The sequence below is a fragment of the Globicephala melas genome, chromosome 1 (genome assembly GCF_963455315.2).
Source record: "Globicephala melas chromosome 1, mGloMel1.2, whole genome shotgun sequence".
NCBI classification, from domain to species: domain Eukaryota; kingdom Metazoa; phylum Chordata; class Mammalia; order Artiodactyla; family Delphinidae; genus Globicephala; species Globicephala melas.
This window is the reverse complement of record NC_083314.1, coordinates 112858215-112879636: the sequence shown is the minus strand read 5'-3', so window position 1 is coordinate 112879636 and position 21422 is coordinate 112858215. Positions and strand designations below refer to the sequence as shown.

The window sequence follows — 21422 nt, the reverse complement described above, 5'->3', positions numbered from 1 at the left end:
GTTTTCAAACTTTTTTTATCTTGACCCATAGTAATAAATACATTTTTATATCATGATAAGGTTCACACAAACATATATTTAACTGAAAACGTTTACAAAACATATTTTTCCCTACTAGTGGTGATATACTTATTATGTTTTTTTTAAATTGAAGTATAGTTGATTTACAATGTGTTAGTTTCAGATGTATAGCAAAGTGATTGTTATACATATTATAATCTATATCTCTATTTATATCTCTATCTATTATTTTTCAGATTCTTTTCCATTGTAGGTTATTACAAGATATTGGATATAGTTCTCTGTGCTGTACAGTAGGTCCTAGGGTGTTCTTTTTTTGTGCTTTTCTTAAAAATTGAGTAAAATTCACATAACATAAAATTCACCATTTTAGTCATTTTAAAGTATCCAGTTTATTGCTCTGGTAGATTCACTGTGTTGTGCAACCATTACCACTATTTAATTTCACAACATTTTCATCACCTCTAAAAGAAACCCTATACCCATTAAACAGTCACTCCCCACATTTTTCTGTTTTAATTTCATTTCAAAAGAATGCTGAGACTCACCATGTTGATCTTATGATCCACCAACTAATGAGTGACAATTCAGTCTAAAATAATTACTAAATAATTACTAAGAAGACTTCTATCTCTAATTCTAATATGATCCTATTCCATTCTAGACATTATTTCCCTCCAAGTGAAGTCTTCTGGCTTGGAGGATTCCCACTGAAATTTTCTAAAAGTTGCAACTTGCCTGTTTGCATTTATTCATTCATTCAGTAGACACTTCTTAAGGGCTTGAATGGAAAAGAGATACAGAACACATTGCTTACCTTCAGAGAGTTCACAGTCTAATACATGGAAATGGGCATGAAAATAAATGAGTATGAATGAAGAAGGGGAAGTGATCAGTTCTATCTTGCAGTGCAACGAGGGGATGGAATTAAGAAGAGTTTCACAGAAGATATGATCATAGTTTGAGTTTAGAAGGAATATGTAGGTATTTTCTTATTGGCATGTAAACTTCTACTCTGAAAGTCTTTTTTTCAAGGCTACACTGCCACTTTCCTACAGTGGTCTCTGCAAGTCCCAGAAAGACAGTATAAAGAAACTGGGTTTCATACTGGCTAGGAACAAGGAAGACAGAAAGGAGAGAAAGGGAAGAAGGAAACAAAGAAACTAATGTTAGCTGAGTACCTATAATGTGTCAAGCACATATACTTTTTCATTTAATCCTCCTAATAATTCCTCAAAATATATATTCTTATCCACATTTTTCTCAGAGCAGAAACCTCTCACATGTCCTAATTCATTTTGGCTGTAGAGGAACACATACAAACATTTTTCAAGTGAGAGAGGGATGCGGTGCCCCAAAATTTGGCACTTCAATGTGAAAGTTTTCACTAAACACCTCTAATTTGCCAATGATATATGACCTTTTAGAACTTGTTCTTTATTAGGAAAGCAGCTATGATATATCAAAGTCATTATAAGGTGAGAAGGCAACTGATGAGGGTTTTTCTAACCCATGCATTGTGAGGATCCAGGAGGAAAGGAAGAACAGAGAAGCGGAGAATAATCTAAAGATTTAAAAAAGGACATGCCCACTGATGTTCATGCCAGGGAAGGTTTCAATCCCCATCAGTCAGATGGCCAGAAAGGGGGAGTAATTTTTAAAAAATCATAGAGAAATAGGTGTCTTGTTTCCAAGGAGACCATCTTCCTGTGGCACTTTGCTTGAAAGTTACTCCTTGCCCTGATGAAAAGCTGAGGGGAATGAAGAGTTCCTGACCTGCTGGGAGTGGACCGCAGTGATCCACCAGGTAGAACTTTCAAAGATCCAAATGATACCAGAGAAGCATGTGGAAATAAGTAAGGCTTGGAAGGCATAGGACTGGCCATCTGTTTGGACAGTGTAGCCAACAGCGGATTTCCTTTAAGCAGGAAATCTGACCAAGGACCACTGCATTTGACCAGGATTCTGATTCTGCAGGAATGGGGCATGGGTGAGGTTGAAGATAGAAGGAGACCTTTTGTAGAAAGTAGGAAAACAAAGATATTACTGAGTAGCAGAGTGGATACAACGCATGAGAGAAACCAGTCTTGGAACATTGAGGCCAGGAGATGATAGCTGATAATGAAGTAACGGAAGTATCACCTCAAAGATAGCAGTAGCAAGTTTTGGGTTGTGATTGGTCACGAGCAAATACGTGAGAAGTTCCAGGGCTTCTATGGCCAGCAGCAAGTGAGAAGAGTTCATGTAAAGGCTAAAAAGTGTATAACTCTGGTTGGCAAAAAAGAACATTTGAAAAAGGAGAGCTAGGACCCAGAAACAGGAAGAAATGGAGGGAGTTAGTATTTTGGAGCATTAATTATGTCAGACATTGTGCTGAGTACTTTACTTCTTATTTAAAACTCAAATCCACCCAAGAAAGTAAGAGATACCATCCTCATTTTATAGACAAGAACTCTGAGGCTTGGATTTCAAGTGTTATTATAGTTGGGAAGATTCTATATCAGATTAACAAAAGGAACAGAGGTAGGCAATAGGGATACCTTTTAACAGGGAGTTAATAGAAGAAGCTTTAAAAAATTACCTTTTTTTTTTTTTTTTTTTTTTTGTGGTACACGGGCCTCTCACTGTTGTGGCCTCTCCCGTTGCAGAGCACAGGCTCCGGACGCGCAGGCTCAGCGGCCATGGCTCACGGGCCCAGCCGCTCCGCGGCACATGGGATCTTCCCGGACTGGGGCACAAACCCATGTCCCCTGCATCGGCAGGCGGACTCTCAACCACTGTGCCACCAGGGAAGCCCTAAAAAATTATCTTATATTAAGATAAAATAAACAAAACCAAGAAAACTTACTCTTGAGCCTGATGCTCCAGGTGGACCCTATAACATAAAAAGATTTTTAAAGTATTTATTAAGTAGATATCTCAAACCAAGCAGGCATATAAGCATCAATGGTAAACAGATATAAATGTAAATAAACTCACTGGAGGCCCTGGTTGACCTCTCGGTCCTTGGGGACCCTAGAAGAAATGGAGACAAAGCACAATATGTATATACAATGCTTTTGGTTTGGTATAAACAAGATGACTAAGATTCAGCTGCTATCATTGCCTTTTCATATGAGGCAAGTGATAGGATTCAAAGTTATTTTAGTATTTTGAAGTAATATGTTCTTGAACTCAGCTGTCACCCACATTCATCAACAAGCTGAATATATACTCTCATGTTTTGTTGATATTACTAGAAACTAAATTTATTCATTTTAATAAACTTATAAATGTAACATTTAACAATGTTAATTCTATTTTTCCTGTTATTTCTATCTACCATACAACTAATTGTAAAAAATGGAAACTTCAGTGTCCTTAGACATCTCCTTCTCCTTCAACATCCACCTATAATTTGGTTACCCACTACTGTTGATTTGACCTCCAAATCTTCCCAAAATACTACTACTCCATCCTCACAGCAACTCTCTTGGTTTAGTGCTGATCATGTGCTATGGACTAAATGTTTGTGTCCCCTCCTACATGCATATATTGAAGCCCTAATCTCCAGTGTGATGATATTTAGAGGTGGGGTCTTTGGGAGCTAATTAAATCATTGGAGCCTTTGTGAGTGGTAGTGCCCTTATAAGAAGAGACACGAGAGAGATGCTCTCTCTCTACCATGTGAGGTTATAGCAAGAAGGCAGCTAGCTATCTGCAAACCAGGTAGAGGACCCTCATTATATATGGAATCTGTGAGCACCTTAACCTTGGATTTCCCAGTCTCCAGTACTATGAAAAATAAATATTTTTTTTTTGCCCACAGCAATTTGTTATAGGAGCCCCAGCTGACTAAGATATCATGCTGTGCCTGGACTCCTAATTTGACTTACTGACTTTCTTCTCTCTACTATGCTAACTACATTCTACTTATAAAATGGAAATCTAATCATATCATTATTTAATTAAAATCATTCAATGGCTTTTTACTGTTTAGTGGATAAAGTATAAACTTCTTTTCAGTGATAGATACCATTTACTGAGAGCTCACTATGTGTCAAGCTGTGTGCTCATTTATTAGAACTCACTGTATGCCAAGTTGTATGCTATATTTCTACTTCACAGTTAAGAAAATGGAATGGCTAAGTAACCAGCAAGTAAAGGGCAGAGATAGGATTAAAATCCAAGTCAGTTAAATACAAAAGTATATGTTCTAAGTCAATATGCACCCCTGCCTCTTCTTCAAGGTCTGGGCCTTATTTCCACTTACTCTCCCCAACCCATCCTACACTCCCATCTGTAACCAACCACTTGCAGATCTCTGAATCGTCCAAATTCTTTCACACATGAATTCTCCCGCATGTGCTATTTCCTCGACCAGGAATGCTTCTCCTTACCTTTTCTATCTATTCAATTCCCATTCCTCTTCCAATACTTCTTTAAAACTATATACCCACCTTGCCACCTTCTTCTTCAACTAACCACTTCTGCATTCCATAGTACGTAACAAATAGGAAAGTCCCTACAGACCTTTAAAAGTGTCTTAGTCATCCTCTCATTTTCTGGAACAGGAATAGTGCCTAATACATAGTAGGTGTTCAAAGATTGGTAACGAATGAATGAATAATGTTTAAATTAACTAGTACTGATTTAGAAATTAGAATAGTTGAAAGGTATATAGTAAAATGTGAAAAGTTATGCTGACATTTTTCAAAATGAAACAACAGTAATCACTGTTAAGAATGCTCAAAATTTAACTTACTGGATGGTCAATTGAATGTTAAGACTACACCGAGTCAAATTCAGATTATGGTTAAAAGATGGCAAAGCAAAATTTATCTTCAACTGAGTTTTGAATAATGTTAATGCTATGCTTGACTTAAGTATCTTTTATTGCCAAAGCTGTTGATTCTAAATATACTGTGACAATAAGAACAAACAACACATAGTAACTTAAAAAGGATAGAGTACTCCAACACCATGCCTGCTGGACATTTCTTAGTTTGCCTGGTTTATGATTATAGGTTAAAGCAGAAAATGCATCAGACTTTTACCTCAGAAGTGGCATGGCAAGTTAGGGAGATTTCATGTTGGAGACAGCCTTTTAAATATACAGAGGCTCGGTCTTCCCCGGTGGCGCAGTGGTTGAGAATCTGCCTGCCAATGCAGGGGATACGGGTTCGAGCCCTGGTCTGGGAAGATCCCACATGCCGCGGGACAACTGGGCCCGTGAGCCACAATTACTGAGCCTGCGCGTCTGGAGCCTGTGCTCCGCAACAAGAGAGGCCGCGACAGTGAGAGGCCCGCGCATCGCGATGAAGAGTGGCCCCCCGCTTGCCACAACTAGAGAAAGCCCTCGCACAGAAACGAAGACCCAACACAGCCAAAAATAAATAAATAAATTTAAATATACAGAGGCTCAAGAGTGAAATTGGCTGAGTAAGTTTCTCCATTTTGGATCAGCATTGTAAAAATAAACAGTTGACATTTTACTCTACTTAGCATATTTCTGACATTTGCAGAATCTCACTGAAGGTTCAGTACAAAATATCTACCTTATCTTTGACTGTGAAAAAGCATTTTGTCATAGAAAGAAACTGTTTTTACTGAGTTCACTTCAGCTTGTTACCCAGAACGAGTCAGATCATCACAAATATGATAAAATGAAATACTTCAAACCAAACAAGACAGGACAGGACAACCCCAGTGAAGCAAATGCATAGAATAAGGCCAAGTAAAACAAAATATTATTCCAACAATATAGTATTTATTCTTTTTTATTCTTCTACCTAACCCACCACTAAGGAAAAGTGATTCACTCTCTCTAGATATTATATAAACAAGTATATAAAGAAGGTTATCATACAGTTTATAATAAGACTACAATTGTCTATGTTAATTTCCTATAGGGGAACCAAATTAATGTGAATGGTTATAGTGGTTATTTGGCTGTAGTGAAAGCACTACCTTTGAAAATAGACTGTCTCTCCATTTAATCCCACAATTCCCATATGATCCTTCAAAAGTAACATGTTTTTTTCATTAAATTTGAAAAATACTGGTAAGTGTATGTCCTTAAACCTGACTGTGTTAGACTTTGCCTTTACATAAATGCAATCTTTAGTTTCAGGATCTTTACTTTAGGCTGGCTTATGTACAGAGAGCTTCCCTTTCCTCATTCTTAAACTGAGAAACTTGCACGGTAGATGCTTAGCAGCATCCCTGGTCTCTGCACACTAGATGCCACTAGCAACCTTTCCCTTTTCTCCAGTTGTGACAACCAAAAATGTTTCCACACATTGCCAAATGTCTCCTGGGAGGGGGAGCAAAATGGCTCCTGGTTGAGAACCACTGGTTTAGAGGGTTTAATTGGGAGTTTAGTAATATTAAATAAGATTTATTATTAGACAGTAATGTGATTAAGATGGAATGAGTGAATTCATGAGTTATGCCCTATAAGCCCTAGGGGATAACTGCGTATCAGGAATCCATTCATGTGGAATCTGTATGTGGGCTGCTCTTAAAGTAGGTGAAGGATGTGTACATACCATCTTCCTTACCCAAGTTGCTCCTAACCCTTATTTTCTGAGAGGTACTATGATTAATAGAAAAGCACAGTAGCCTGGGATTTGGAAGATCTGGGCTCTGGTCTTATCTCTGTACCTAATTAGCTGCATGTCCTTGAGGGAGCTGCTGCACATATGGATCTCAGATACCTCGAGTGTAACATAATAGGTGTGGTGAAGGTAATCTCCAAGATTCACTTTAGAACTGTGATTTTCAAGCCTTTTATCATTTTTCTTCTTAATGTTTTGTATCTGGAGAAAGAAGGTCACATACGTGTACAAATAGGGAATTTTTTTCACATGAAATGCTTGTGACAGCCATTGTCATAGGCACTCGAGGTTTCCTATCTTGATGGAGCTTACGTTCTAGCCACAGTACTTGGAGAGGATAGGTCAGGGAGGCAGTTGGAGACAGGTATGGAATATGGGTTAATTCCAAGCCTCCCTATTTTTTCTTTTCCCTTTCCACTTCTCCTGCGGGAATGGGGGGTGGGGGGTGGGGGCATATAGCTTCACTGTGTGCAAACATCCTTGCTTCCTGTTAAGTAAGTCTGCTGAGAAAATATAAGGGACACATTGCTGCAAATTAAACACATCTATTTTAATACCCTTTGAGGATTCTTAGGCTATCTGAAATCACATAAATTTCCTTCCTCAGCAAACTAATAAAACTATAATTTACTTACTCTGAGCCCCAAGCTTACCCTATGGTGAAAAGCAAAGATCTCAGCTGTCACTACATAATATCATGACCTTTTAAGCAAGACTTTAATGCTATCTTCAAGTTTATTCCTATATGCCTTCTATATTTGGTTTCAGTACCCCTCATTTCACTCCATGCATGCCCTCTGTTTATGACTGCTGCTTTAATAAGTTCTGCTGGGACAGTGGCCCCTTTACAAAATATCTTCTTTAACTTGGAAGAATTGACATCCAAGAAAAATAGGAAATAGTGCCAGAGTAAGCCATTTAGTCCTGAAAATGCTGTGTACCTTTTGCCCATCCTCTCACCATTGTTTCCAGTTGGCTGAAATATACAACTAATGATTTGCTTCTGCTTTGCAGCCCTCTTGGGTGCTGACTGGATCTGGTGGTATATATCTAAAGTGACTTGACAGTCCTCCTGTTCTGGCACCAGTGAAGAAGGCTCACACCTCCTCTCCTGATGCCTGAGAAGGCAAATATTCAACTTCACACAGTGATTTGGAAAGAATGTGACTGACAGATTCTTAAGCATGTTTAGGGCTTATCAGGTTTCACTGCAATATACCATATAGGTTAGTTCTACATATAGGTTAGTTTTCTTCCTGAAAACTGTAATTTTATTTTCATTCCACAAGTATAAGGGACATAATAATGAAAAAATCAAAAAAGGTCCTTGCTTTCATAGAGCTTATAACCTAGTGACCAGTGATACTATTACCACAAATTTAGTTAAACTTACAGTTTCGCCTCTAAAGCCTTTTTCACCTCTGGGTCCCTGAAAGAAAAATAAAATGTTAGTTTAGTGTTGTTGATAGTTATTTATCAAATGTAGTTGAGGCTGTATCCAGAAACATGATAATTTCTGTTGGGTTTTTTCCTATCTAGCAAGACCTGTTTAGTTAAAGTTATATAAATTCTGATTTCCTAAGTTAAAGCAAAACAAATACAATCTACTGACTCACCATGTCTGTTTTGCTATGCCTAGTTCCACCTTAAAGTGAGGGTTATGCTACTTATTCATTCAGTTAAGTCAAAACAGCTGATCTGACAATCAAAGGCAAAATAATTTAGAAAGAAAATTAAGAAAGTTAAATTCTTCTAATATTTGTTTCTCTCAGCCTTTGAAAAACCCTGCTTCCAGGGTGGTTTCCTCCTTCTCTTTTATCTTCTTTTTTTCTTTCTTTTCTTCTTTTTTATCTTCTTTTTATCTTCTTTCTTTTTTTATAGCTCCTTCTGAGCTATATCCCATAAATTTTGATACGTTGTGTATACAGTTTCAGTCGATTCAAAATATTTTCTAACTTTCTTTGAGACACTCTGGTCCTTGAATTATTTAGAAGTGTGAGGTTTAATTTTCAAGTGTTTGGGGATTTTCCTATTATCTTTCTAGTTTATTGATTCTTAGTTTAATTCTGTTATGGCCAGAGAATATACCTTACATGACTTCTGTTATTTTAAGTTTAGTAAAATTTGTTTTATGATCTAAAATATGGTTTATTTCAGTGAATGTTCCATGTGCACTTGAAGACAATGTGAACTCTGCTGTTGCTGGATGTCACTACTGTTATTCCTGTTAATATTTTCATGTTCCTTGTGGAAATTGTGTATTTTTTTATTAAAAAATGAGATAATACTACTCATCTTTTCTGTAACCTGAATTTGCACCAAAATATTAATGCTTTTCTATATCAATCTACAATTCCCACCTAACCATAATGCTTACCAGTATTTTAAAAAGTATGATATTTTAAATGAATTGCCTATTAAATTTTTTTCTAATTTTTGTCATGATAAACAGCACTGTGATAAATATCCTTGCACTCTTAAAAATTTTTGATAAAAATTGTCCTCCAGAAAGTTTGTTTGAAATTGCATTCACACTTGCAATATATGGGAATGCATGTTTCTTCTGATACATGCTATGATGTACTATCACTTTTTGTTAATCTTGCAGGCTAAAAATACTGTTTCATTATTATTCACTATATTACTTCTTTTGTGTTTCCTATCTTGTCCTTAATTCATTTCAAACTACTATATCAACTTTAAAAAGCTGATTTTTAAGATATCTTTACAGAACTTTTTTTATGCCCTCCTCCACCTCCAATCCAGTATTAACAACGTGGTACATATCGCTTCATACTTTTTTTCTAATCAGATATTGACACGTGTATTTACATGTGTATGGGGTGATTGGTCATGTTTTATAATGTTGATATTATATACTCTTCTATGCATCACATTTTTCATGCTTAATAATACATCATGAAACAACTGCAAGTCAGCCAAACTAGATACAAATAATTATTTTTAATAGTTGCATTAATATTCCACAAAGTGGATAGATCAGAGTTTACTCAACCATTCCTCTACAGATGAGCATTCATGTGATTTCATACTTTTTTTTTTTTTTTGCCATTACAAACAGTGCTGTGAAAAAAAGCTTTGTAAAATTTCCCTAGTGTATTGGGTACTTTTATTTATATGGGACAAATTCCTCACAGTGGAACTGCTTGGTCATAGGGTATATGTACATATATTTTAACAAATACCTTTCCATAAAGGCTGTAATTCAGATTTCTATTAGTGATAAACAAAAATACCTTTCTTCCTACAGCCCTTTCTGAGAGGTTAGATGTAATATCTCATTATTACCTTAATTTGCATTTCTCTGACTAAAAGTTAGAAGACTGGTTTTTCAAATAATTACTGACCTTTTGGATTTATTCTTCAATTCTCTACTAAATTTTCTTTTTCATACCAATTTGTAAAGCTCTTTATATTACCCATTATATGGTATATGCTTTGCAGTTACTTTTTCTCAATTATATTAGTTTTACTTATGGAATCTTTTGCCATAAAAATTAAAAATTTTCAAGCATTCAAATATGTCTTCTGTTCTTTTATAATTTTCACATTTCCTATCTTATATAAAAGGTCTCCCCAACCCTTAAGCTATACTTTAGTTTCCTAGATGATTTTTCTGAGATTTTTAATTGCTTCTTTTCTTTCTTTTTTTTTTTAACAAAGTCTTTAAAAGTTCATCTGAGATTTTTAAAAAATTGGGTGAAATAGGGTTACAATTTCTTATAGCAGTAGTAAGACTAAAAGGAATTTCGTCTCCCTTCCCTATCACTGTTATAGGAATGGGTGTGTGGCTGATTAATAGACGTGAGAAACAAAAATGTAAATGGAGACTTATAGAAAAAGTTTTATTTTTCCCAAGACAAGGGATACAGTTCACTTTTTCACTTTGGATAATTATATCTAGATGTGATTCCTGAGAAATTGTAGTCATTTGCCCTAAGCCTAATTATAAAGGTAGCATTCAGGATGGCAGAGCAGATGTATGGAAATAGTCTTGGATAACATGATTAAGTCGCCAAATTAACCAAATCTGAAGCCCTTCCTAACTCTGGGATTCCCATAATGAGATAGAAGTTTCCTTATTGTTAATGCCAGTTTGATTCAGGGTTCCTATTACTTGCAGTCCAAATCATCCTAACTGATATACCATTTTCATTGTAATTAAATTCCTATTTAGTCTGAGATCTAATTCTGGGCTCTAGCCTGTTACAATGATCTATTCTTTGTACTAACACATAGTGTCATTTACAAAGACTCTGAAGTAATGTTTTCCTTTTTGGAAAAGCAAGTCCTCCATCCCCCACCACTATTTTTTTCCACAGTGTGTTTTGGCCATTCTCAAATTCTTATTCTTTCATAGTGAGCTTTCCTTAGAAGTTTCTTCTTAGAATAGAAAAAATAGATGGAAAAAATTTGATGTACATGCTGAGCATTATAAGGGCCTTTAAGAACTATCTATAAACAAAGCACAGTAAGATATTTTAACTGAGCCATTTCTTTATCATATTTTCCTTAGCCAATTAATATTTCACATTTTTGACAGAGGAGAACAATCATTCCATAATCAGAACAGTATGTGTTCCTTAGCTTGCTGAAGAACCAACCACCCACTGAAATATGAGATTTCTCCCACTTATAACCTCCCACTTAGACTATATAGCTCTGAGTGGTAAATGCTGCAAATCTAGAGAAATATTGAGTTACACATTTCATTTTTTTAAATTAAAAAGCCAGAAACTTTGGTGGTGAATTCTTCTCTAAATTTATCAATGAGAACAGTGATACTTAATATTTGAAACATTCTCTTTTATATTTTAAAACTCTGTGTCTATAGACACAACACTTTGAAATGATTCAAAATACTGATTCCCTGCAGAGAATGAATCTTTCCTTTCCAAGCCTCAGTTTTCCTCTTGTATGTTTATACTACTGTTAGTATTGTAAAACCCTCCTGTGACCACCTCACTGTCTTATTTCTGTTTTATTTTATAGCAAGATTCCCTAAGGCCCTGGCATATGTTAACTCTCTCAGTTTCCTCTCCAGACATAGCTTGAATGGAGTGGAAAGAGCACTGCTCTTGAAGTAGGAAATATCATCTATATGATTCACTACCTGTATTATCTTAAATTAGGTGAACTACTATAAATGTCATCTGTTTCCTTATGTCTTGAATGCAAATAATCATACCTACTCCAAAAGTTTGAGAAAAGTTATTATTAAATATTTTTATTTACTTCCTTCCTCACTGAAAGCTGTACTCCGTCTTCCACTGCAATGTATTCTCTTAAAGATCACGGTTAGCTACTCCTTTCTCGAAACTGAGCTTAACCTTGTGCTTTTCTGGTTTTCCTGCTCTTCCCACCAACTATTTCATCCCTTTATTGTGGGCACTTCCAAAGACTCAAATCTTGGCTGTATGCGTACCTTTTCTTATTCTCCCTCTTTCAGAAAATGGATTCTTTCTGTTGCTTTAGTGATCACCCCTGTGCTTATAATGCTCAACCCCTCCTCCTCCACCCAGTGCTACTCTCCTTTCTCAACTTCAGTTTTAAGTGCCTACCTCACTCTGTACACCTTTTCATTACATTAGATTTCTAAGTTCTCAAGAATAACCTTCCAGATGAAAATGTACATCTGTTTTTATCCTTGCTTCTCAAATACCCAGGGTGATCCCTTGTGGATTACTCTAGAATAGGATTAAGTAAAAAAAAAAAAAAAAAAAAAAAAAAAAAATATATATATATATATATATATAAAAGGAAAAAAAAAAACCTGTATTGTGACAAACTTACAGTTCTACCTGTTGGGCCCATTATACCTTCTCTGCCAAGGGGGCCAGTGTTTCCCTGTTGGGGTTAAAAAAAAAAAGAAAACAGTCAGTCTCAATGCTAGTATAATTCAGGAAAATTCTAGAAAATTTCTTGCACAATGGCAAAATAGTCCATGTCCACATAATTCCAGTTTTTATTACAAAATCTTATGTTATTGGCAGAAATCATAGTAATTTTGATTTGATGCAATTCTGCATATTATTATGGTTTCCCATGAGGAGAATTAATCTCTAATTTCTAACAAACTGATAAATCAGCATTACAATTTTTATGTGGTGATAGCTTCAGTGGTGCCATTTTATATATGTGTCATTGCATAACAAATGCAATTACTTTATGTAACAAAGACTATGTAGAGTCATGGACAAAATTTTGAATAAATTTATTTATAGATGTTGAACAAGCAGATATTTGGGTGACATGTAGCATGGAATTGAGAGAAATTATGGGAAAGAACCAGAGGGCATCATTTGTGACCAGTTATTTGAAGACCAGTCTGGCTTCTTCATCAGTAAAATAAGAATGCCTACTTCACAGGGCCATTGTGAGAACTAAATGTGAAAAACAGTTTTGAAAGTGTAAGCTGCTATTTGATTATGAAGGTAACCTTGAATAAGCTGGATCTCTGGTCAACTCCTCCCAAACTAAAAATGGAGCCTGTCATTTCTTAATGAATACAAAATACATGTTTTAGTTATCTTCCCTCAACCTCCACCCCCGCTACCACTAGCTTCAAATTTCAATGTTTCTAGCTCCACTTAACGTGGCATATATAAATGTGGCTATCTAACAGGCTTTCTCTGTCCAGCTCCTGCCAAGATACAGAAAATACTCAGTGGAGATAATTATAATGCCATTCAGTCTATTGACAAATAGCTTTAAGATTAAGTTGGCTTAGAATGAGAGAAATTACCTGATACTCTAAAAAGTAAATCTAATGAAAGCACTTTTAAATATGAAGATCTACTTTAAGTGATAATTTTTAAATATGGTTCCCAAATCACAAAGGTCCACAATCAAGAGGCTTGATTTCTTATCCTAATCAAATATATCCTCTAGATTGGCTTATTACTGGGAAAAAAAAAAAGCCAAGAAAGTGTCAGTCTAATAAATTTGACCATGATCTAACTCTCTGAAATAATGATGTGTACATATTATTCAGTCAATCAGATGTGGATTCAAATTCCAGCTCCTCTACATACTAGCCACATATGACTTTCAGCAAATTACCTTTCAGAGATTTAGTTTCCCTACCAGCAAAATGGGGATAATAGCACCTCTCACAGGATTTTTATGAGGAGTAAATGATATAGGGACATAAACTGAACACCAGTACCCGGTACATAATAGTTTTTTGCTAAATATTAACCTAGCAAGACTTTTCACTTGTCTCTACAATGACTTAATAGGAATATCTGCACTTATAAATTAGTATTTGTGAACTAGTTACCATAACCTTACTATTGGAGAGCTGATAAAATTTCTGGAGCTGCAAAGCAGTATAGGTTCAGATCCTGGCTTATAGAGACACAGCACCTCATATGACTTTGCTTAGGACAGAGGCTAGGCAGGCAGCCAACTTCTCTTTGACAATATAAAGAAAGGATTTAATTAATTGAGAACTTAATAAAATCAGAATGAATGAATTTAATTACTGGGGAACTTTATGTAAGAACTTAAAACCAATATTTATTACAGAGAAGCCTATCCATACATAACCCACCTGTGGATGATAAAGAATTGGACTTTACCTAAAAGCACAAGCTTTCCATGGTTCTTCAGAAATCATAAAAATAACTAATACATTTGCACCTGGAGAAATGTTGAGACGGGTCTTTAAATAAACATTGCCCATGATAACACTGCTCTTTGTATTATAGGAAATAATTTATTATAAGAGTTAGGGAAGCGGCGTAGGATTTTAAAAATTTGACTTTTCATTTAATATTTGCACAAGATAGTGGTTTTCGGTTTTAAAATTCTTCTTCAAGACTCAGTTCTCCTCTATCTGCACTGCTCTCCTTCCTCTCAGCTCTCTCCACCCTTGCCTTAGCAGCTGCTGTTAGCCGTAGAGGTGCTACTACCACAGTCAAACCAGTGCTTGGCTTTTATTTTTAACCTTTTTTCTCTTTAGTTTTATAGATCATCTCATCAGTTAGGAGAGTGTGGTTAATAAAAAAGCAAACAAACAAAAACAATAACCAGTTACTGCTGGTGACTTATCTATCCTATTTACGTTCACTACAGTTTGCAATTTCAGGCACTAAACAGCTAACTGGAGTTCTTCAGAGCCCTGACCTTTCCAGCTCTTTAAAGAGTTTCTCGTTACTCTTTGGGGATACCCACCCCTGAGCAGAGGAAACACAGCTATTGGGAAACGTTTTTCAAAGTGTGGTCTGAGAAGCTCTGGTCATAGACAAGCCTCCTCCAGGTGGTACATGGGGGTGGTCTCTAGTCCCTGGTTATATTAATGCTTATAACATGAAACTGCTTTATGTTTTTTATAATATATTTATTAACTGGTATGAGTTAATAAATATATTATCCAGTAGTTACATTAATTCTTTTTTTTAAAGTAAGAACTGGGCAGTACAGGTGGTCTGTGAGGTCTTTTGCTCAAACTAACAAATGAACTGAAAAAGGTTGAGAATGTCTGCATGTGCTCTAATGAGTTTCTGTTTTAAGAGTCATTTTTTAAAGTTATTAATTTGGAGTATATTTATTTTAGAGTTCTTAACCCTAATTCCTGTAGTCAACAAAGAATCACAATATCTGGGGAGGCAGAACAACTTCATACTTACCCTCTGTCCAATAGGACCTTTAGGACCTGATATTCCAACAATGCCAGCATCTCCCTCAGGACCCTAGAAACACAATTAAAAAAAAGCCAAAATATAAACATTTAGTACATGAAATAACCTTGTACCAACGTATTAAGAATTGGCTCTTAAAAATGGAACTTGATAGTTAATGAAGTACAGGCTTAAGTATTTTGGAGGAATTGTACTGAGGTCTACAGTTTACTTCAAAATACATCAAAAATGGATGGAGAGAGGAGGAGGTATAAATAGATGGGTAGGTACATAGTCAAGCAAGTAGAGTAAAATGTTTTGGTAGAATTTAGGTAATAGGTATATAGGTGTTTACTCATTCTCTCAACTTTATGTTTGAAATTTTTCAAATAAAATGTTTGGGAAAACAGAATGAGAAGAGACAAAAGCTAATTATTCCATAAAATTGCTAGGAAAATATATAGTTACATAAGTCAAAATTAACATATTCAAAACTCAAATATATTACTCTGTACCAACTGAAATTTTGTGATTAAAAAAACAAAAGCTCAAGTCAGAGATTAAATATTGGTATTTCAACATCTGTTTTTTGAACAGATGTTGAACATTGGTATTTCAACATTGGTATTTCAACATAGCCAGAAATGAGCAGAAAATATGTAAACATACTTTGGGGCCTGGGAATCCTTGGAAACCTGTCAAACCTTGAATACCACGTTCTCCCTGCAAAGTGAATAGATATGATAACCATTATTGTACGATGTTGGCCTGGTCTGTAGAATAAGTGCTTAATGAATTTCTGAGTTGTCACCTACAGACTGCCCTTTCATGCCAGGCTCTCCACATGGTCCTTGATCACCTTGTGCTCCTCGGTGACCTCTTTTACCTGGAATTCCAGGTTGACCAGGTAGCCCTTGTTCACCCTACGGACAAAACAATAAAAGAAAGGTTATCTTGACTTTAGAACCTGTAAACATATTGGCTTTTAAATGAAATCTAAATACTGGCCCATCCTCAGGCATGTGTACAAGGCACTAGAGAAGTCAAAATCTGCATGATCGTTCTCCCCACCAATAGTTTCCATACACATAATATTTGATTACAATGAACGAGAAGTGTGGCAGCAGGGAAATAGAATTCCAGAGATTGTGGTCATGACTGTGGAAAGAGGAGGGAAGAGGGGGCCTGCAAAAGTAGGAGGAGGATAGTGGGGCTACAGAGAGAATAGTGAGGGTGTAGGATGTGTGGAGGCATTTGTATGCAATGGAACTTTTATTTTATTTGAATTGAAATTATTTTGCTGTGTTTTTCTTACATACAGAGATGATTCAGCTATCTGATATCAGAAACAGAGCAGAATCTCTTGAAGTGTGAACCCTGGTTTTTGCCATGAGTATCTTTTCAATTCCATCATTAAGAAATTTCAATTATCTGTTTCCCAAGATTCCTTTGATACCAGTCCTCTTTATCCCCTAAAAGTTCACTTTTAAGACATCCTTTATTATTATTTTATTTTAAAAAGTCAAGTCCTTTTAAAATTTATTTTTATTTTGTTTTTGAAGTGAGGGTTGCAATAGCTTTTACCATTTCTAAAAATAAACAAGAATCATGTGGAGTTTATAGATAAGGTAATGAAAAATGATGCTTGGTAGACTTTGACCAAAGCTTTAAGATTAGCAAATTATCCTTCACTGTATTGAGATAAAGATACAGCTTTGGGACTTGACAAACTGGATCTTTTTTTTTTTTTTGCAGATTCACGCATAAAAGGTAGGGATCTTTCTTATTTATTTTCCTAGGTTTAGCATTTGGTCAGCTATCTTGTATTTCAGTGGAAAGGGATATTCATGGTATAAACATTAACAGAACTCAAACTTTAAACAGTAAGCTGCTGGGTCATCATTTTCAGTTTACCCATATGGGTCAGAATACCTAGAAATTCTTTATAAGTGGAACTCTGAAAATCAAATTAAGATGTAATAATGATGAGGGTGCCAATGTCTTAATCCTAGTCTTTTATGAAATAGCATTAGATACGGGACTAGTCTCTTGGTTGTCTGGGTCAAATCTGCACTGAGATATTTCTAAGAGAGGTTTTGTATGGAAAGCCTATTGCCATGTGGCAATAGTCCTGGCAATGAATGTTAAGGCAAGACAATTATTATCACTTTGACTTTAAGAAATAATCTGTACTCCTATCAGATTTATTAATTGGTTGGTTAGGTTCAGAAGTAGGGGAACAGGAAGTATAACTGAGAAAGTATGCAACTGGAAGTAAATAAGATTTTTCTGTTTTGGCAGAGAAGATGACATGAAGATGACATGAAGATGACAGAAAGGAAAGAAGAACCAAAATGAGTCAAAGAACATTTTTTAAAGCATCACCAGTCCTGGGTTTATGAGTAGTTTTGGCAAATGACATGCACTGTGACTATCACGGGAGATGGCTGTGTCAAGTCCACACACTTTCGTTTTTTCCTAATGTGTTTTCATGTTAGCCAAATTTTATTAAAAGCTATCAGTCTTACCATCCTGTGATCTAGCCAGTAAACTCAGGGCCAGGAAGGATGGTCAATACTGCTCATCCATCAGAACAAACATGAAAGTACCTTCGGGCCTAGAACTCCTGGGCTTCCTGGAAGGCCCGATGAACCCTTTGCTCCTTGAGGACCTGGAGACCCAGCCAGTCCCATTCTTCCTGGGCTGCCTCTGACGCCCTAAATAACACAGATAAGAAATGAAGACTGGTGCAGCTCCCAGAAAATCCATCCAGACCCTCAATAAATGAAGGAGGGGTTGGTGTTCTGAAAGCCTACTGTTGATACACTGCCCAGGTTTGGGAGTTATCCTGGGCTTCTTTCCCAAATAAGTGAAATGTTTAAATGATGTTTTGGCTCACCTAAAATCTCTAATTATAGTTAATGTAATGGTCTTGCATTTTTAAAATAAAAATACTGAGGCAGCACAAAGTCCACCTTTGTACTATCCACCAAAGTCAGTATCTTCTAAGTAGCCTAGATGTGAAGTATGTTTGTCACATTCTAATTTTTTGTGTTATACTCCTGTGTGCATGACAACTCTAATGAACATACCCTTAAGAAGAATATTCTTCTTTTTGTGGTCATTATTTCTCAATATATACAAATACCAAATCACTACATTGTACACTTGAAACTTACATGATGTTATATTGATTATATCTCAGTAAAAAAGAATATTCTAGTTTTCAATCACACATGACTCCAGAAAATTTGCTTCAAATAGCTTAATTGGGAATAAAGTTAAGTAAGCAAACAGTATTTCCTCAAAGCCAAATCCTAAAACAAAGTTGGTAAACTATGGTTTGCAAGTCAAACCCAATCCATCCCCTCTTTCTGTAGAGCTTGTGAGCGAAGAATAGTTATTACATTTTCACATGTTGAAAAAATCAAAAGAAGAATAATATTTCAAGATGTGGAAATTACACAAAATTAGAGTTTCAGAATCTGTAAATAAAGTTTTATTGGAAAACAGTCATGCTCATTCATTTATATATTGTCTGTGACTGCTTTGTGCTATAATGTTGTGGCAGAGACTAAAAGGCACTCATTGCTTCCCACTACTGCTTGTTGTATTGCAGATTACAGTGATGCAATTATAGCTTGACAGTGTTTTGAGAGGAACATATATTGACTCATTGTGAGATTTTATTATCAGTGCATATCTGTTGTATCAAAACAAGAAAAGAAGAAAACAGTGGGCTTTGAATGTTGTATTTTTAAGGCACAGTGGAATGTGGATTATTTTGTGATCAAATTAGATGTGAAAGCTTTATTTATTATGCAATGACACTATAGTTTTGCTAAAAAAAGTACAATATACATCAACATTATCATACCAAGCACTTGACACAATATTCCCACCTCACAGAAGTGTAACAGTTAGAAAAATTAGGAAACCTAAAACGGAGTATCTTATCACAATAAAAATTCTTCACAAAAATTTGAAAATGAAGTTGCAACTAAAGTTTCTGAGTGGCTCATTTGTTAGTCCAACAAAGTTGCTTATTGATAGATTTAATTAAATCGTGCAGCAAAAATAAACTCGTTTCTTAGCATTTTGGCAAGAACAGTTGCTTAAAATGTCAAGGACACTGGAGCAGCATCAATAGTCAATTGAAAAATAAGGCAAATGCTTTCAAGTGGTTTTCCTTGCCTCTTGATTAATCGACAGATGTTAGTAATACTACTCAGCTGTTTTTGAGGAGTCATTGCTGAGTTTGAAGTGCCTGAAGCATTAACCTGTATGAATAGTTTGTGGAGTGACTATAGGTAAGAATAATTTCAAGTAAGTTAAAACATTAAATCAGTTCAACCTGAAGTGGTATCTGCTAAAATGTGATAAAACTGATGGCAATGGATTAGCAATGGATAAGAGAAAGACTAACTAGATGAATTAACAAAACTTGTGAAAATGTTAAGATATTTAGAGCTATGTTTATTTATTGTATTATTCACTATCAGGTACTCTGAGGAAAATACTTGAATCTAGCATATGTTATCATTGACTCTTGTAAATTTAACCTTCCGTGGTTCTGTGAATTTTTTTTGTCAAAATAGAAACTGAATATCCTGACTTTCTCTAACATGTAGCAGTTTGATGGCTTAGCAGGGATAAAGTTTTATTGAGATTTTTGAGACTATGATTGAAGTTTTTTTGAATGAGAAGAACTGCCCTCAACCTCTATTATGGAATGATAAATGGCTTTAGAAATTAGATTTTGCTACAGACTCATTTAATGCTTATCTATGAATTTAACCAAAAATTGCAGGGCAAAACAATGCTCACATGTGAAACATACTGTGATAAAGTCATTTTGATGACAACTAATGTTTTAATCACAAGTAATGTCAAACAGCTTTATACACTTCCTGTGCTGTCAAAAATTAAAACAAGAAGTGAGATCTCCATTTCCACACAAATTTGCGGTGGGTAGATTTTCTGAGCTCAAACACTTTCAGCCTTTGAAAGTGAAAAGCATTTTCACTTTCAAAAGCATTTCTAAAGCATTTTTCAGACCTAGATGCAAGAAATTTCTATATTCAAAATCCATTTAACTGTTCACTTGAGAAGTTCAACCTATAACTTCAATTGGAAATGACTAATGTACAATATAATGACATTCTAAAAGGCAACTACCAAGAGAAGAATCTAACAGAATTTTATAAATTCCTTCCAAGCAATGAATATGCTCAATTAAAATCATATGCTCATGAACTGCAGTATTTGGCAGTACATATCTGTGTGAAAAGAATTTTCAAAGATGAAATATGTAAAACATGCAAAATCTCATTCTAAGTCACATTAACAAATGAAATTTTGATGATAGGAAACTGTAATAAGCTAAATGTTATCCCCCTTGCAAAAGAATTCTGTTTTTCTCATTAGTAGACTTGTATCACAAAAAATTATACTACATTAATATATTTTAAATTCCATAAATAAAAATTTTGTGAAAACTTATTTTCTTTCTTGTTACATAAGTTCTTAAGTAATACCCTTGATTTTGCCTCTTGCCTTGCAAACTCAAAAACAGTTATTAATATTTAATAATTTTGAAAAGTTAATAATACTTTTTGAAACTTTTTGAAAAGTTTAATAATTTTGAAAAGTTTTGCTGACCCCTGTTCTAGGAGGTGATTGCTACTTTCTGAGTTGATTCCTGGGATAATAAATTGGGTCGTGTAATAGTTGTTCCACGCATTCAACAATATTTGTTGAATATAATCTATGTGTAAAGAAGGTATCATGAGAAGCCCTGTGGAGAATACAAATATAAATAAGAGATGGTTTTTATTTTTAAGAAGCTTAAAAATAAGTTAAATAGACTGTAACATAAATAGTTATAATAAAGGCAGAAATGTAAAAAAAAATAAAGACCAGATGAGAAAAGAGATATAAATACTAGAAAGGTTCTGAAGAGGGGAAGTTACCTTTGGTGCTAATTAGAAAAGAAATTACTGAGAAGGTAGGGTTAACTGGATCATAAGGTAAAGCTGTTTCCCTTAGAGTTATAAATGTGGTAGCAGAGAGAACTGACTCCAGATACGCTAGACTCATTTCTGTGGAAGGCCTGCTTGGGAGAATAGGATTCAAAAGGTAAAGCCAATTTTGAATT

The 21422-nt window shown here is 35.2% G+C and overlaps 1 protein-coding gene and 1 long non-coding RNA gene across 11 annotated transcripts in view; one reads left to right on the top strand and one right to left on the bottom strand.

The window, feature by feature from the left end:
- COL24A1 (collagen type XXIV alpha 1 chain) overlaps positions 1–21422 on the bottom strand; it is a 431901-nt gene that overhangs the window by 22475 nt on the left and 388004 nt on the right. For 5 of the 6 annotated variants that reach the window (XM_060303290.1, XM_060303280.1, XM_060303317.1 and 2 more), the window contains 8 exons: positions 17875–17982; positions 16081–16188; positions 15935–15988; positions 15275–15337; positions 12435–12488; positions 8014–8049; positions 3001–3036; positions 2870–2896 (listed from right to left, as the gene is read on the bottom strand). In XM_060303290.1, coding sequence (XP_060159273.1) covers positions 2870–2896; positions 3001–3036; positions 8014–8049; positions 12435–12488; positions 15275–15337; positions 15935–15988; positions 16081–16188; positions 17875–17982 — 486 coding nt within the window. The remainder of the gene's footprint in view (positions 1–2869; positions 2897–3000; positions 3037–8013; positions 8050–12434; positions 12489–15274; positions 15338–15934; positions 15989–16080; positions 16189–17874; positions 17983–21422) is intronic. The other variant, XM_060303308.1, reaches the window with a different exon arrangement.
- Positions 1–21422, top strand: part of LOC132597668 (uncharacterized) — a 189195-nt gene that overhangs the window by 65761 nt on the left and 102012 nt on the right. For 2 of the 5 annotated variants that reach the window (XR_009564869.1, XR_009564871.1), the window contains one exon: positions 17567–19133. The exons of 1 other annotated variant lie outside the window; for it this stretch is intronic. This is a non-coding gene — a long non-coding RNA (uncharacterized lncRNA). Of the gene's footprint in view, positions 1–7634; positions 10057–17566; positions 19134–21422 lie in introns of those variants that run through there. 2 more of the 5 variants (XR_009564870.1, XR_009564873.1) reach the window with 1 other exon arrangement.